Consider the following 18,936-nt stretch of genomic DNA (forward strand, 5'->3'; position numbering starts at 1 on the left):
GGGTTGACCTTTGACCGCATAGCGACGCACGCTACCCCGCCAACAGATAGCTGCGTTTCATGTGTTCGGTGCACTTTGGAGACTCGGCATTTGGTTTCTCCGAGCATCATAGCATCGATTGGATTACAAAAAGTCATTCCGCTAGAAGCCGGATGCTATTCCAACACTTTTTATTACCACAATATTGATGAAAACCATTTGAAGGCTCCTCGTCAGGCAAGTACTCCAGCTAGATCGGAGAGGTGTACGCGTACGTGTGGATATCGAACGACCGCGCACAAAAGGTTCATGCAGAAACGTCGGCATGAGGAAATTATCGGCAGGCCTGTCCCATGGTTTCCCTTTCCTTATCTTAGACTATTACTTTTAACTGTGCTACTGGCATTACATTTTGTATCGGAGTTATTGATGATCGTGTGTACAATTCAGTCATAATTTTAAAGTAAAATCGAAATGCAGGCGAAAAAAATCCGACCTCAGTCGTGTTTATAGCATTTAGAACTGCAAATTGTTTGTTTACAGTCAAGTGGATTGTACGAAAAGATAGTCCTTTCTGTGACAGAAATAATAATTGTATTTTTCATATTTTCAGTGGTTTAGACCATTATGTTTTCAAACACAAAGTGATGAAAATTTTAATAAGTTTAGAGCCCCACAATCCTGCAAAATTCGGCTCGTTTGGCATCGCCGCCACTTCAATGTCGCAGCACAGCATGCTGCGGTTTAGAACACTGACCGCAAAAAGTAGCAAAATGTGTGACATGAATGCGCCAATTTTTGACAACGCTTGCATGTACTGTGTGTAGGACAAATGAACAAGTACAGTTTTCTGTGAGTGTCAGTGATAATCTTAATATTATTAAACGGATGGTCTCTTGTTGGGGATGTGGTGGGCTGAAAAGGGCCGTTTGGTTTTCAATAATCATCAGGATCAGTATACTGCTTCAGTATCAGGCCATGGCCTGCGCGCCGGCGGAGTATCTCCAACATCCCGTGGATGACATCGATGTCCCAGTTCATGGAGTCAAGAAGTTCCTGCGTCCGCGAATGCAGTCTCCTTTAGCCTTCGTGACCGGGAACGGGATTGCAATACTTCGGCCATGTCGATCATCAGCCGGCATCGCTGGTAGTAAAGATTTTCCAGCATTAGGTACCTGGAGTTCCTCGATTGCTTCAACGCGCTAGTACGGGGCACAGGCGCACGGAACGTTTGGTAGATCGTCGTCGGATGGGAAGTGACTTACACTGTGAGGCCGAAGGCCGAACCTCGGTACTGTATAAGAAAGGAAGGTATGACACGAAAAATCGACCGGTGGCCCGAAACAAACGAAATAAAGCATCTACCTAAAAAGAAATTACATCGACCGGTCGGAAATACCTTCAAACTTTCAAATCTTTACTCTGGTTACAGCATTTCTTTCAAATCTGCCAGTTATGGGCGATAATTAACTGAACGGCGAGTACTCGCACTTGTATTGCCACTCTGCCATTTTGAATAGCCTTTTTACTCCCGAAAGCCTTTGCGAGTGGACGAGTGACCCCATGACCCCACAACCGCCTCCAGCCTGGCCAAGAATAAGAACTTTGTGGCCTTTCAATACTGAGTTGATGATTTGCCCCTCCATTGCCTCGGCAGCGTGATGTTCAAATCCCGCCATCTGACATTTGTAAACAAACTCTTCACGGGGTCACTCGTCCACTCGCAAAGGCTTTCGGGAGTAAAAAAGCTATTCAAAATGGCGAAGTGGCAATGCAAGTGCAAGTGGGAAACTGAAGTGTTGTGTGCCTGCAAAAAGGCTATGCGTTGTTCACTGCAGACAATCTGTATCACAAGATGTATATGCACTATAGGGTAAATATTCCGGACATAAAAATATGGTTGCATTGGTATAATGTTTTAGGGGCGTTTTCATAAAGGGCTTGGACCGATAGTTGCCTTTTTCAAACTCTGGACTCTGGAACACACATTATTTTGGTAACGAACTTTGTAACAGACTGCAATAGCAACACATGCTTGGTTTCAAGTTGGTTGATTCTACTGTTTTTGGTCTCTAGTAAAGGACAGGACATGCGTTTTTGAGACCAAGTACATGTGTTGGTCATATAGCTGAGGCCTCGATGATGTTTTGTAGGCAACAATCAAATAAAATGCTGCCTCTTTGGGTTCTGACTCTATCAATAATGTTATGCTGGTAAGCATATAGAGTTCTGTGAGCATTACTACATATAATTCTGACATTGGCGCACAAACATCAATATCTATTAGGTATGTAAATTAACTTGAAATTGTTCGCGCATGTTTTTGGACAATGAACAATAGGTCGAGGCAAAGGAAAAACCAGTCTACAATAACCGATTAAACATATGCCAGAAAGAGAAAACATTCTTCTACAAATAGAACTATCAGCTATATGACACAGGGTCACAAACTTTTGTATACTGAATATAGCATAAGTGCAATCATAGTTTATTGATATTGATGTCAAGTGCATTAGCGACAACATGCCAGTTATGCAACTGAACTGTGGTAAGCGCTCATCTCAAGATGTATGTATAGCTAATATTGACCTCGTCCATTACTACAGCTATTCTAAGATTGTTCAGAATCAATTTGAAAATTATCAGAAAAACAATAACTTGTCCCATGAAAGTTGCGGTTTGTCTGCCGAAGCAGCTTTTGCTTTTCCAGACCGGACCTATTAATTTTACACAGGTATAACGACAACACTAAGTCCTTGTCTGTGATACAGCCTGAAATGTGCATACGTACCATAAAGATGGACCTCTTTGCTAGCACGACTTGAAGCAATATACCCTGGCAGGCTGTTAAATAGATCGTGGAGTGAACACTAGCGACTGGGGCCAATCTACAAAAGACAATAATTCTGAGAGCCTGCACTACAACTCTGTGAATTTGGCATAAATAATGATCATCATTCAGGATTCCAGTGCAGTTGGGTGCTTTTAGAAGTATACAATAATGACAGAAATATCACATTTATGTCAACAATATTCATAATCATAAATTTATTGATAACATATTTTTTACTCTTTGGTATGACTAAAATGCTTTACGGCCCTGTGCTTACATAACTGTCAGTCGCATTTCAGTCTAGCAATAAATGCCAATAGACGACTACACTGCTGCATATTCATACTCAGGCTATGGGAACAAACTTATAACGTTTCAACATGATTAAAAGAATGACAATATAAAAGATATTGATACACAGTACAATGTTGAGAAAACATATGAAGTTGTAACATAGCTACTCACATCTTGGTTTACCCTTTCACCCCCAGTTCCCTGTATACAGGTCCAACTTTACCATATAAAACAATGGATTTGGGACAAACCATGGTGGTGAAAGGGTTAATCTCTATGGACAATGTATTCTTTGCAAAATGACAAATACAAGTAGCCATGCAGGATTAGAAGTTAACTGCACCAACGTTCAAGGATATGCACATTTTGTGTATCAAAGTCAATAATATTTTGAATACATTGATATACCTCTTTTCCCTTTTGGCCATTGTTTATTGATGACTGTCAAGTCTCCTGGTACAGTTAAGAATCCATTATTTCTATTCAACAAGCCTGTATTCACGTGGACTCCTGTGAATTCGCGTATATTGTGCTATAAAACAAGCAACACAGTTAGTGCAAATGTATCTGTATTATTGCCTTTTGATGCAGCGTGTGTATAAGAATGATCACTGTCATGAGCGTCGAATGACCTAAACTGAGACTGCTTCAACTACATCAGAGTCATAGCTATCTCTGTTACTGTCACTTCTGGTATGCATCGACTGTGACACTGACCGCAGGCAGTAGCGGGTCCGTAGCTGTATTAACTTTGATAATTCTGGCAATATGTTTTGTTCAGTTTACCAGATGTGTTCTCGTGCTACTCCTTAAAAGCCGGTTGAACTTTCCAGTATTCACCTTGCTAACACAGCCTGTCACCTGTGAATGTGCACTGTGCATTTGTATCATTGACAACTGAGTTCCAGTCTGACAGACAATTCAGGTATCACCAATGGTGTTTACAGGCTTTGTTGACAAGCTGAACATTGTGTTTCAACATGCTGTAGGGAGACAGCAAGGAACTATATTTGACACATTGAATGGAAATATTGGCAAAAATTATGACATTTGCACCTTCTACTTGTTGCTTTTCTTATGGAAGTTCGATGTAATTCATACTTAATTCATACCATTTTAGATTTTTTCGAAATAAAAGTCATGAAACCCGAAGCAAAATCTCAAGTCCCCCTCTACTATCCCGAGTTATCAAATCTCCTTGGATTCCTCCAGCCCCATCTCAAGTATTTGTGAATGAAGCCTAAGCTGGGCATTTTACTGCGCAACTTGTCAAAATACGGACATACACTCGGACACGATGTTCGACTGAACTTAGGGCAATAACTCCTAATAAGCATTTATATGACTGAATCGCTACAGGTATAATATTAGCTCAAATCCAATTGGTTTGAGCAGCGCTGTTCAAATGTTCAAAGAGCCATATGCTGTCTTGTGGTAATGCTGTTCCTATATATCCCTTCCTTTTGGTGTCTTCACGTTGAAGGTAAATGTTAATATACCACCTGTTGAATGCAAGTAAAATCACGCCTTTCATGAATTTGTTTCATATTCCAAAAGTGTAAAAATAAGCGTTTCAAGCAGGACAAGTTACTTGTCTATCTGTCTTTTTATACGTCTGTCTGCCTAGATTAAAAAATTACATTTCATAGTAGCTTTTGTGTTCATAATCACGCCTGGTCTCCTCAAGCATTCACAGTTATTTACCATTAAAATAGTCGGAGTTTAGAGGTTTTCACTGTGATAATTTCGAGTGATATCGCACTGCATTAAATATTACATTTATACATTTAATACAAATACCCAGCTATTGTCATCATTTATAAAACATATTGAAATAGGTTATGCCTCTATGCGATCCGACTGAATTCCGATATAACCGGCTGATTGCATCGTCTATTCGGTCCGAATGAATTGCCAAAATAAGCAGTAGATTGCATCGTTTATCTTCACTTATTGTCATGATATTTGATATGGTACTCACCAGCCAACGAACATCCCGCACAAAAGTTAAAAAAACCAATCCATCCAATGTGCTGAAACAAGAAATATACAACTAGCGTTCCCGTCACTGTCGATGCTAACACTGCAGTAAATAAAATACCATAATTTGAACCTGCGTTTTCTTCACTAAAGGATCTGCAATAGATTGAAGAGATGCAATCATTCTTTCTCGCAAGATAAGAGAAGGCTGATTTCCAAAGAAAATAAAGCAATTTATGCAACATAGAAAACACTGGGAAACATCACTTTGAAACTTGCAATCGTCGATTCGCTATAGAGGTTTATCGTAACTTATTCTTAGTGGTTGGGCAGAAGAAGGTGACAGAATATAATTGGTCTGTACCTCAACGCCAAAGGTGTTAGTCGCTCCTCAGACTGAACAGGAGGAATAGTTAGAGTTGACCTGTAACAGTCTCTGTTGATGTTTTACATGCATATCCTTCCGTCTTTGTCCCCTTTACATGCTGCTTTGCTAATAATCAGGTACGCACATACACAGCGCCTCTAAGGTTTTTATATTAATTACGTCAGAGTAAAACTATTACGATTGGAAATGTGTAACTTAAAAAGAAAAGCAGATGAGTTTACATTTGCATATCAAATAGACATTACTTCACCTTCCAATTATCCCAAATTAGTTCCAATCGTGTTAACTATCGTAATCTTGGCAATCACCGTAGCGACCTTTGAGATGTTAGATCTTCAGGTAAATGCAATTGAGGAAGAGTGTGTTTTTCAAATTTCAGCATATTGACACCCAAGGAGAAAATTGAAGAGACAAAAATTCCAACATTATTTGAACAAATTTTCATCATGTCCTGTCTAGCAGGACTGGTCTTTATAGACATATAAACAAATTACGCTAAAGTCTGCAAATGCAATTTCCAACAAGCATTTGAACGAATGTCAGGGAAGTTATTCATAGGATAGTTGAAAACCCATTTTGAAGCAATCAGACAGTCTTTAGAGCACATGACGTGCGCTGAATATTTAATAAAACTGAAAAACAATCTTAAAATTAAAATAATGCTTTTAAATTTTCATCTACAAAAAACCCCTCAGAATGCACTCATATGTAAGGATCTAAACACCAATTATTGGATGAGCGATTTTCAATATGAATATTTTTTAAGAGTTTCGCATAATGTTTCGTTCATTTGCATATTTTTGGCACTAGAAAGAAAAATAAAACGGTCCTCCAAATAGTTGTTACACATAAACAATAAATTGCAATCGGTGCACCATATTTTGAAGATATCTCTAGATGGGCGTATTACTAGTGTAATGCCATAATGTATTCTTGAATGTTGAAACGCTAATGACATCAATGTCTGTTTTGAAACCTTCTATCTCGTTCAATTTTTAATGCAACCTTTAAAACAATATTCATACCTTGCCGTTGCAATTGGAAAAAGTACAAAGTTTCCAGCGAAAGTAAATTGTATGGCACACATCCATATAGTAAACATCGCTTTTCCAGCCTCACTTGTAAGTATAAACGTAACCATGAGCACAACAGTGTTGGTGGATAAAAAGAGCATTGCAGCCTATGAAAACAGAGATAATTATTATTTGTAAGAGTTTGATAAATAATTATACCATTAATTTTGAAGCCAGTCACTCTAATATCTTTTTTTTTAAAAATCTTTGCCTCTGTCACACTCACTCCATCACCTCCCTCTTACACATAACCACTCAGTCATATACGAATGCCTTTTGTAACGCAAGAAACATTTGGGATTCGAATCCAAGCACTTCTCGAAAGGACAAGCTTTAAGGAAGTACTTCAATATTTAACCTTACAAAAACAATTATTTTATCTCATACTTACACGGAAGGAAAATCTGTCACCCAGGTATCCCCAAACTACACGAGAAAGACAACCGATAACGGCAGCAATAGAACCTACGAGAGCTAAAAAGTGATCATCAAAGATGAAATTCTGCCCAAACACCTGAAATAACAAAGTACACATAGTAAAAAAAAAATCAAGCACCTAACTTTTATCATCCCAACACACGTTTGCATCAAGGGTTTCTTTTTTAATTGAATTCAAGTAATGCTAACTTTTATCAACTTCGAAAATTTCCCGTTTTCCTCGTGCATTCACTATGGGATGTTGTTTCAGTGAAGAAATAAGCAATATTTGTGCTGATGTAGCGATATGCAAGCGCTAAATATTACCCGTTTGAGTGGAAATGCCTCGCTAATTTGTCGTCAATCTGTACATGTAATCGCGAACGTTGATAATGATGATATCATCGACCTTGGAAGATGTTTTGTGATCACGCCATATAGTTGCTTGACCGACAACGGAGAAAGTTATGCAAACTTCTGCAATAGTGACATTCTGTTATTTGCCAAACTACGTAAACGGTCGCGCGTGTGAGGACATAGGGCTTACAAACAGTAGATCGGGTTGATTGGTAACCCTGCGGCGGCACTCACAAAGTTGTTGGGTACCCATGCATGCTTGTTTCGCAAAAAAATTAAACAACCCTTATCTTGGATTTTTCACAAAAACAAACCTCCTTATTTTGAGAAATATGGGAGAAAATTAATTAAACTGTAAGGGGTATCCCCTTATTTACAAAACTTTAGGGGGAGGATAATTTTAAAACCAGATATGAACTGAATGTGCTCACGTGTTTTACAACAGGTTCATTAACATTAGCACGCTTCACAGAAAGTTTTCTAGCCAGTAAACAGACTAGTAAACTTTAGCATTTACGAAACAGAACAACTTGATCTGCTAATGTGACCCCTGCATTGAAGACGTTGAGTTTGATAAAATCACAAACTTAGTTATCAAGCATTCAAATTGGCTGCTGACGACTCGACATGTATTGACATTTATCAGACACTACTTGACGCATGAAATAATACAGTATGACATGAATTATTGCATACTTTTTGACTGTTATGAAGTTGCGTAAAACAATTGCACCTTTGACGTATCTCAAAAGACCTGTGACAAAACAGCGAGCAAGGAGATTTTACGCAACATTTGCAGACCTCAGGATAATCACTAACCAAAACACAAGAACAAACACAGACATTGTATATTCTGATAGCAGTTCAATTGAGCACACAACGCGGAGTGGAAGGCAGACTTCTGATAAGACTAGACGTGTATACGGTCTACTGCCAGAGTAACTATCTCTGATGAGGATTTATTGTATTATGTTTTTCAATATTTCTGTCAATAAACCCAATTCATACCAATATAATCGACACCAGTGTGAGGCGTGTAATAAGAACAATCAGATATCTGTTATATCATTATATGTAGCAGGTTTCATCAACTTTCGCACAGTACTCTCAGAGTTAAATCACTAATTACAAAACTGTATTTAATATGTAAATGAGCTAATTATTAACTTGACATGCCCAATGCTCAGTACAATTAAATATTTATCAGATCAATATCTGTAGCAGGTTTCATCAAATGTAATGCTGTAATTTTGGAGTAATATCACTAATTTCAAAGTTCATTAAATATGCAAATAAACCCTTAATTAACTCCACACAACTAAATGCTTTACACCACAATTAGATATCTGTCGGATCAGTATCTGCAGCAGATTTCATCACATTTGGTGCAGTTCTTTCGGAGTTATATGACTAATTACAAAACTTCATAAAATATGTAAATGAGCTATTTGTTAACTTGACACTGCCAAACGCTTGTCAGTACAATTAGATATTTATCAGATCAATATCTGTACCAGATTTCACTGACTTGGGTGCCGTAATTTCAGAGTTATATACCCTAATTACAAAGTTCATAAAATATGAAAATATGGTACCTGTGTACCAAATCTGACTTGAATCTGTTCAGGCCTTTTGAGTTATAGTGTAAACAGACAGACAGACAGACAGACAGACACACACTAACATACACAAACACACACACACACGGACAGACAGACAGACAGACATCGCTATGACATTAGCCCACGTGTTCACACACGTGAGCTAATGATAATTGTCATGCCAATCTCATATTAAGTGACAAACAATACAGCATATCGTTGTCGTGTATACTAGCCTACCCCAATGACAGTCTACCAAAGCCATATGATAACACTTCCACGACTGTGCATCTATTGCAATTATTTACCAGGTTCCAGATGATATTCTAATCATTCACGGACAAATTAGTGGAAATAGTATCTCCTTTTTTTACTTTTCACTGACCGTTATGATGAACAAAAATGCTCCCATTTCCGTGATTTTGGGATCACGCTACCGGGGTAGTTAGCTTTATGCAGCCTGGCTCTAGTAGCTTCGCAGCATTACTGGCTGGCATCCCACGATCTACGCGACAGTCTGTCCGAGTTATTGCTTCTATTTCTCAACACTATCACAACAATCTGCTGATGTTTATTCCTTTAATGTACTCTATTTTGATATGTAAGTGCCAATATACTTGTGGCAAGTATAGTCAGTAGAGTAAAACTCCGGTATCTCGCGGTACTGATGTAACATTAAGGCAGAAACACACGGCTCGGCGGATTTTTTTTCGAAAATATAGGTACAAAGCTGACGCTGACCTTGTTGGACCATTTACTTTACGACGATGTTTTTATAACACTGCGCAATGGAAAAAAAAGGAATGCAGTTCAAATATTACGGTGGTTTAGTGATGAAAATTTGTGTTCTCTCTCTCTCTCTCTCTCTCTCTCTCTCTCTCTCTCTCTCTCTCTCGAGTTCTTCGTTTGATCTCTCTTGATCTCTCTCGACAATTCACTGAAGACCCTTGGTGACAGTCGAAACACTCGATACGCGATAATCCCTTACCATGATCAATTTGGCATTTAGCCGGATTTTTGCGCGGTTTTTTGCCAAGACGCTGGGCTTTGGAGCGACAAGACCGCGTTCAAGCGGTTGCGCATGCACGGCAGTGTAATTCCATTGTATTGTATTTGTCAACAAAGCTTGAATACTTGTCCGGCCAAGAATTGTTTTCACTCGAGCGCTTTACCATGAATCGCATACGTTTGTCCGTTAGACTTGGCATGCAAGAAAAAATCGACGGTGTTGAATTGTTGTTAGTCATATTTGTTTTGTTGGTTGCTTCCAAATTGCAGGATTTAATAGTTGCTTGCTTATTCTTGTTATTGTTGACATATATATATATATATATATATATATATATATATATATATATATATATATATATATATATGTGTGTGTGTGTGTGTGTGTGTGTGTGTGTGTGTGAATTAAAAGTACAGTCATTGGAAATCTAAAATCGATCGAGGTAAACAAGTTAAGGGAGATGAGATTTTCAGGTTAGAAGTTCTCTAGACTTACACGAATTTCAACAGACGATAACTATATTGGAACGGTAAACAGACAAAAATACGACGAATATAACAGCGAATATCATTATTCACTTCCATTCGTCTGTAATAAGTCAAGCTCCTGATGAATGGAGTGTATTTGTTCAGGCTGTTTGTACATACACATGAGAGGCAGATGAACTAGTATAGCGGGAAGGAGGTCTGAATAGCTAAGAAGACGGGTAAAAAGGAAAGCAGTAGATAACATTTGTACTTTCGTAAAACAAATATCACAAATGGGGATAGCAGAATGTATACAAACCCTTACTTTGTACAAAGATGATACCAACACATCGGTTTCCGTGTTGAGAGTAAATATAAACCACAATGTCCAGAATGCTCTGGTCCGAACAACTGCACTAGGTTTCAAGTTATTGCCACTGCTTCTTGAGTCTATTTCTTCGCCATCGCTTTCGGAAACAATATGATGTCTTTCGGATGTAGTCTCCCTGTTCAGAAACAAGATCTTGCGAAAAAACAAATAAAGTGTCCAGAAATGAAGGGGGAAATTAAATGCTAGTTGTTTCCACTGATATATTGTTTTGAAGTATCAAATCAAAGTTGAGGGATTACAGGAAATAATCTGCAATTATGTGAGACACGGTGCAATGAAAATGACTGAAGTGACTGCATTATTGAGGATGAAAATGTAAACACCTTTGGTTTGTGTGACTTGTATGTGTATTTAGTCTCTCCCTTCTTATATAATCTCCTTTAAATTCTTGTATTTCCCACCGCTCACGTGATGTTTTCTGTCTCTAATAAACAGTTGTTAGTAAAATGAAAGATAATTTAATCCTTCAAACTCTTTAGTACGATTTGCTTCAGGCATAAGAATATGAAAAGTCAAAAATATTGTAATATTTTCGCAAATATTGATACACATGGTGGTATAGATAAGTAACAACATAATATTGTAAATGTACAAAATTATATTTACTTCACTTTGTGGAGGGTCGGCCATGAATAGCGTTCCAATGACTTGGAGAACTGTACAGCAACTTCCAAGTAACAAGAAACATGTCGGTGTTCTATCCAATATTTCCTTTTGGTCAAAATACCTGTTCGAAAGTGATTTGATAAATTTCACTATCATATGCCAATCACCCGTATATCGATGTCTTGTCTGAAGTAGGATCATGAATCACTAGCTGTGGTACGGCCTGTTTACATGTCATCAACATGTCATCAACTCTCTTGGTACACCCGAACTTATATTACCACAATTACTCCTGATTAAAATACAATTTGCGGGTGGGCTTCACAATATTCTTGTGAATTACTTCATCTGTATGGGCCATTTTTAATTTCCTTTCCCAGTCAAATTTCTTCTTGAGGTCAATTAGGCCAAGCGAATCTTCATGTGGAAAACGTGCCTTTCCGACTGTGCAGCAAAGTTATGGAAACAGTTACCTCTTGACGTTACAAGTATTATACGCTGATGACTTTTTATACGAAATTGAAGGTAAATCATTTAAGATCTGCTTATGCCGTTTGATTAGTGTGTTTGTCTGTTTACTGTATTTAAGTGTGTTGGCGAGGACTTCCCGTTTTATGTGTTTTATTATTTTTGCATTTAATATTTTACCCCACTGTTGATCAGTGCCTTTGAACTTTTGAAGATTTATGGCGCTCTACAAATACTTGTTGTTATTGTTGTTGTTGTTGTTGTTGTTGTTGCTATTGTTATATTGTTATATTGTTATTACCATTAATGGTATTCAGGATGTACATGTATGCTGCTATATTTTTGTGTTTCACATACAATCTGTGATGCGAACTCTGTATTCGTACGATACTGTCGACATCCAGTCGCCGGCCAAGCTACACATGTGGCAAGCGGGAGACTATGGAAAGCCGTAGATGTCTTAAGTGAAGTAAAATGATGATTTGATGCACATTTGTTATATGGTGGTGCACATTTGTTATGTAGCGATGGGCACTTGTTATATGGTGATTGGCATTTGTTATATGGTGATGTGCATTTGTTGCATAGTGATAGGCATTTGTTTTATAGTGATGGGCATTTGTTATATGGTGATTGGCATTTGTTATATGGTGATTGGCATTTGTTATATAGTAATGACCATTTGTTATATAGTGATAGGCATTTGTTATATAGTGATGAGCATTTGTTACATGGTGATGGGCATTTGTTATATGATGATGTACTTTTGTTATATGGTGATGGCCATTTGTTATATAGTGATGGCCATTTGTAATGACATTTGTAATATGCTGACGGGCATTTGTTATATTTTATTAAGCTTTTATTATACTGTGATGTGCATTCGTTACAGTATAATGGACGTATGTTATGTTGTGATGGGCATTCGGTATATTATGAGGAACGTTTTTATATTTTGATGTGCATTTGTTCTATTATGATGTTCATTCATCATCTTTTGATGTAGATTTTTATATGGTGATTTGCCATTGTCATATTGTCCTGTGCATATGTTATGTTATGTTGTGTTGTGTGATAGTTATATTGAAATGCTGATTCTTTATATTATGATACGGAATCTTCGTGATAACGATGGTTGTAAACTTTCTATTCATGAGATGCAAAATATTTAGTTACATTTTTAAGGTAGGTTTTAATCCGTGGCACTAATTTTCAAACGTCAAACTAAGAATTGGGGTTTTCACCACTGAGTAAGTTTATTGGTTGAAAATAACAGCACTCTATAGTACTGTAGGCCTAGTATATATTTTGCGGTACCCTCTGTGAGGCTAGTAGCCTATTAACCTCGAAAAACGACGGACTGTCTAGGGAAGTGTCTTGTGTCAAGGTATACTTTGGGAATTCCCAGCTCGCGCCTTCTGCGTTACGCTTGCGATTCGGCCCCACCGCGCATCTATTCATCATAGCGAACTACTTGAGATCTTCTTGAAATTGGTAACCAATGTGTTTACTATATACTTACTTTCCGGCGGTCGTCTCTTTTGGCAAGAGATTTTTGGGATTAATATATGCAGTCTGAAGTGGATTGAATATTAAGGTGCTGGCACCGATTCCAGTGGCTACAAAACCACTGACAATACCCTTGTGTTTCGGAAACCACTGTAATAGATGGCAGACGAAAAAATGACATCATTTGACTGTAACAAAATGTTCATATTTAAAAGACTCTTCATTATCATCCTCCTCAAAAGACACCATCGATGACACTCTTTATAATATTGTTTTTTTAAATTTATTTCTCTCTTTAAATGACCGAAGTTCCTCGAGCACAATGGCCGAATCTTTGAAATTTGTTGGCACAGTTGTGTTCGTATCTTATTATGTCACTACCAGACGCAAAAAGCACCCTAACATCTCTTACCCTCATTCCGCAAGTGATGACCGTTCCATACGCAAAACCAGTACCGATCCCAGTCATCACTCCGTATGTGATAATTACAAGGTAGAATGAGTACTTGATACTAAAATAGGTCAGCCAAACACCAGCACTGTAATCGTGGAAATAGAATCGTTGTTATAATCTCTTTTATGGTACCTTGTCAAAATATTTACATGATTAAAAATATGTACAGCACCATATCCCAATCGGCTAGCCTATCAAAAATATGTCAGCGAAGCTATTGAGGTAGTATGCACCTCCAAAGTGAAAGACTTAAACTTTTGCTGAAAACTTTCCTAAGTGCAATTTTTAACCATTCACTCTCCAATCAACAATTCAAATGGGGGTCGCCGTGCAAAGTTTGGAACTGGCGTACCAAATTGCCCAACATTTTGCGATATTTGAAATTCAAAATGGCCGCTATCCCTGTGAAAACTCTAAGGAGGAAAAAATTAATATGGGATTTTCAATATTCTAAGACGGTGAGAGCTTAAAAATGAGCCTCAATAAGTGATAGATCAAAATCAATTTAAGAACTTTGAGAGTCCGAATATCTGTCCCCGAGGCGCATTGTACTTAATCTGATTCTTTAGTCTTTTTCGAGTTTTTGTATCCTGCAATGAGGATATTCGCACTTGTGAAATAATTTTATTCATAATGACCAGATGTACTTCCGCTGTCACAGGGACTTTTAACTCCGGTAGATCATGGTTATGATCGTGGTGGTGGCATTTTACCTTTGAATAACACTACCGATGAATACTGTCAAGCGTGCTCCAAACTTGTTATCCAATAGACTACCAAAATATACACAGATTCCTTGCATGATGCCAACTGATGTATATATCCATGTTGCCATCTGAAACGGGAAATTTATTACAATACTTTTAACACTGGTTCGATGTTATGGCTTTTTGATAATACCACAGAGCTTATGAATGGACCATTTAGATATAATAAAGAATAAAGTCTAGGTTTTGTGTACGAGCCATTTTTATTTGATCTCTCCTCTCGCCCCTATATTTCCTCGCTCTGTTCAAGTGAGTCATGACGGCTCAGTGGTAATTATGTATGCAGTATGTAGTGCGTCCTTGCTTGGTGAATAGTTCGTATAGATGTATGGCAAAATGTTACGATACTCTACATTTTTGCTCATCAAAGGCACCTTTAGACAAGCCATGATTTAAGAAACAACGTTGATGTAGTCAGCCGCACTTCAGTTCGCCAAAACATACATTTCAAATATTTGAAGTCAAACACAATAAACATGGCACCTTGTAAACCTTTGAGACTAAAATGCTTATTTCTACAATGTAAAGCCACACACAATAGTGCCTTACCTCGTATGTAAGATATGATGGTCTGCTTCGTTTTCTGATATAGGATGTTAAGTATGGAGATAGGTTACCTAAACAGATTTAGAGAAAACAAAATTTTATTTTAAGTATGCAACAATGAGAGGTACATGCATGTTAACTTATTTTTCATTGAATGGATACCGCCACAACTATATCATAAAATGGATCGTTCTATGCAATAATGAGAAAGACAAACGAATATACTTACCAAATGTGAGAAATATGCCTAGTGAGAGATTAATCAATATTCCACCTATGACAGCGACCATTCCACGCCATTCTCTGCCGCTCTGACTAATATTGGACATGTTTGCTGCTGACACAGGATAGAGATACAAATACTCTGAGTCACAATAAAGATGTATACACAGCACAACGTACGTTCTTAGAAAACATTTCAGCCAAGTTCTATGTATAATATGGTAGTAGCTTATCACCCTATTTCAAGAAACTGTAACTACAAGAGTTTTAATGTAAATCTAGAAAAGTGTGTGAACACAATTATATTGGAAGGGAGGGAGGAAGCTGTTTTCAGCTGCTCTCCCTACAGTTTGAAACTTTTCCCCTTGCCCACTAGTAGTATTAGCATCTCTGCACATTCCCGACGATTAAATCCTATAATTGCTCCCGAAACTTAAATTCAAACACTTTTGCACTGACGGACTTCTCCTTACCACGTGACATTTTACTTCGCTTTTGCAATTCTCACTCAAACCCAAATCTAGCCATCATTTAGTCGCTGGAATTTTTTGGCCAAATTATCAACCGACTGACTGAAAGAATTAAGAAAGCGCCTACCCGTATGCCGGAGAACAAAATACTTGCAAACACCTGTGCCCGAGAACGACTTTGGTGACTCTCTATTTCACTCTCACGAACCTACCTCAGGTGCCATTATTTACGTAATTGGTTCAAATGATGTATATGTATGTGTTACAAATAATGAACGAATAAAAGAAAGTATTCCTAAATCAGTTCCTGATGAAGTCACTGACATAAATGACTATTACTTTGCCAGATTATTGGACAAAACTATTTATCACATAGTGTTCATTTTTCGTCCTAATAACTTACATACTGTCGCCAGACTGAAACATTAAAACGCTAGATTATTCAAGCACAACCTATATTTACTTATGGATAATGTCTACGGCGTTATGGTTTTCAGTAATGTGAAATGTTGTCATTCACGGATATGCAAGCTGAAAAGTCTTTTTCCACAAGGGAATTTTACTTTTTTTAACCCACTTTGCTTCAGCAAAAGTGCAAATGTACAAATCAACGATGGGAAGAAGTTAGTCACGTGACGACACTCCTTAATGTTGGTGTTGAATGTAAGCATAGATCCTCGAAAACCTTTGTAATTAGGCATACAACTCTGAAATTACGGCACCCAATTCAGTGGAACCTGCTACAGATATTGATCTGATTAATATCTAATTGTACTGAGAAGCATTGGACAATGTCAAGTTAATAATGAGCTCATTTGCATATTTCATGAAGTTTTATAATTTGTCATATAACTTCGAAATAACTGCATCAAACGTCATCAAAGCTGCTGCATATACTGATCTGACAGATATCAAACTGTGTTGTAAAGCATTTAGTAGTGTAAAGTTAATTAAGGGTTCATTTGCATATTTAATACACTTTGTAATTAGGTATATAACTCTGAAATTACGGCACCAAATTTTGTGAAACGTGCTACAGAAATTGATTTGATAAATATTTAATTGTGCTATGAAACATTGAGCAGTGTCAAGTTAATTAAGGGATCATTTGCAAATTTAATGAACTTTGTAATTAGTGATCATGATTAATCCAAAATTACAGCATTAAGTTTGATGAAACGTGCTACAGATTTTGATCTGGTAGATATCGCACTGTACTGAGAAGCATAGAGCAGTGTCAAGTTAATAAATTTCTCATTTACATATTTCATGAAATTTTGTAATTAGTCTTATAATTCCGAAATATATGCACCAAATGTGATGAAGTCTGCTGCAGATACTGACCCAACAGATATGCGACTGTGCTGTGAATCATTTAGTTGTGTGAAGTTAATTAAGGGTTCATTTAAATATTTAATGAACTTTGTAATTAGGCATATAACTCCGAAATTACGGCACCAAATTTGGTGATACCTGCTACAGATATCGATCTGATAAATTTCTAATTGTGCTATGAAACATTGAACAGTGTCAAGTTAATTAAGAGTTCATTTTCATGTTCAATGAAATTTGTAATTAGTGATATTACTATAAAATTACAGCATTTTATGTAATGAAACGTACTACAATTGTTGATCTGATAGATATCTAATTGTCTCATGAAGTATTGAGCAGTGTCACCTTAATAAACAGCTTATTTGCATATTAAATAATGGTTTGTAACACGTGATTTAACTCTGAGAGTACTGTGCGAAAGTTGATTAAACCTGCTACATATAGTAATGTAACAGATATCTTATTGTTCTATGAAGCGTACTACTATTAATGAAACTGTTGTAAAACACGTGAGCACATTCAGTTCACATCTGGTTCTTTTTGTCATTGTAGTATGATATTTGCTAGGTATAACATATAAGCTACTTTACTGCTTAACTGATATGTTCGATTGTACTACCATGAATCAGCCAGTGGCATTGCTCAGGATGAGCCATTGTTGCAAGTTTTGCTTGTCTCATAGAAATATGGCATGTCTTAGCCACATCTTTGAATAAACGTTGTTTGTATGGAAAAACCTACAGGTACTGCAACTGATTTTTGTCGTTTGGTCGACTCATATGAATAATTACTTGCTCCTTTGCAGTTTGATCAGCACAACTCCATTCACCCTCAAAATGGTTATCACTGCCGATTTATTGTTCACTTAATTTGACAGGTCCCAACCTAGCAGAGATTAGTTGCATTAAATACATTGCAGTATCGTGTCTGTTATCTCCTGGGTAGAATCCCATTCAGAATTACCTTATCCATGGTAGGTTTGCTAAGAACTCTGCAGTTTTGCCAGTTTAACTCTATGATTTGCCCATGGGAAAGGTTGAAGTAACCAGTCTTTTTTTTTTAAATGTAATTGTTTTGCAGCCTCTTTGCCGAGAGACTTGTTTCGCATATAGTGCCTACCAGCTCAAGGCTGTTGCTTGTTCTTCTTCGTGTGCTCCCATTGGGAATTACTGTCTCTTACAGTTTTGTCAGCTGTAAATAAGAGATGTACATTTGCGGGTCGGTGTATATGTTCATGTACTTACCTATGTAATGAACGCAGCATTCAAAGAGAAGAAATCGATGGCTGAACTTTTCCAGAATCAGAGTTTTCTCTCAGTTTACAAGTCTCTTCACGATTTGATAGAAAGTATCAACATATCGTTACCCCGGGACTGTTGTTCATGTACAAAAATCAAAAGAATAACGTGTACAAAAGATTCAGACAGTAATTGTTCCAAAACAATTGTTGAAAAATACAAAAATAGCTGTGAAGGAGTATGAATAAGAGATTATAAACATATACTGTATGGACCATGAACACTTCATGAACACTTCTTTCTTGATTATATGTTAGTCTGAGATTTAATTTTAAGGACTATCTAGTTTTCTTTCTTCTAGATGCGTTTTGTACCAAATATTTGAAATCCTTCGAAAGCACAATCACAAGCTAACTTAACCCTCCCCGATGACTTCGCCATGTCAGCTTTTCACAGTCACAGCAGCTTTTGTTAGCCTTTATCTATTGCATTTGGGAGCATTATTGAGTGGGTATTATGTTTCTGACATCGC

General features: G+C 37.2%; 1 protein-coding gene and 2 long non-coding RNA genes across 3 annotated transcripts in view; all 3 read right to left on the reverse strand.

Moving 5' to 3' along the window:
* Positions 1–3,077: 3,077 nt before the first annotated feature.
* Positions 3,078–18,936, reverse strand: part of LOC139135056 (apicoplast pyruvate carrier 1-like) — a 41,207-nt gene continuing 25,348 nt past the window's right edge. The window contains exon 12 of the mRNA XM_070702249.1: positions 3,078–4,608. Coding sequence (XP_070558350.1) covers positions 4,553–4,608 — 56 coding nt within the window. The 3' untranslated portion in view covers positions 3,078–4,552. The remainder of the gene's footprint in view (positions 4,609–18,936) is intronic.
* LOC139134288 (uncharacterized) lies at positions 6,535–10,951 on the reverse strand. Its single transcript, XR_011552771.1, has 3 exons — positions 10,724–10,951; positions 6,939–7,061; positions 6,535–6,654 (listed from the first exon to the last, which is right to left on the reverse strand). It is a non-coding gene; the product is annotated as an uncharacterized lncRNA (long non-coding RNA).
* LOC139134289 (uncharacterized) lies at positions 15,143–18,533 on the reverse strand. Its single transcript, XR_011552772.1, has 3 exons — positions 18,411–18,533; positions 15,369–15,473; positions 15,143–15,210 (listed from the first exon to the last, which is right to left on the reverse strand). It is a non-coding gene; the product is annotated as an uncharacterized lncRNA (long non-coding RNA).

The sequence above is a fragment of the Ptychodera flava genome, chromosome 6 (genome assembly GCF_041260155.1).
Source record: "Ptychodera flava strain L36383 chromosome 6, AS_Pfla_20210202, whole genome shotgun sequence".
Lineage (NCBI taxonomy): Eukaryota > Metazoa > Hemichordata > Enteropneusta > Ptychoderidae > Ptychodera > Ptychodera flava.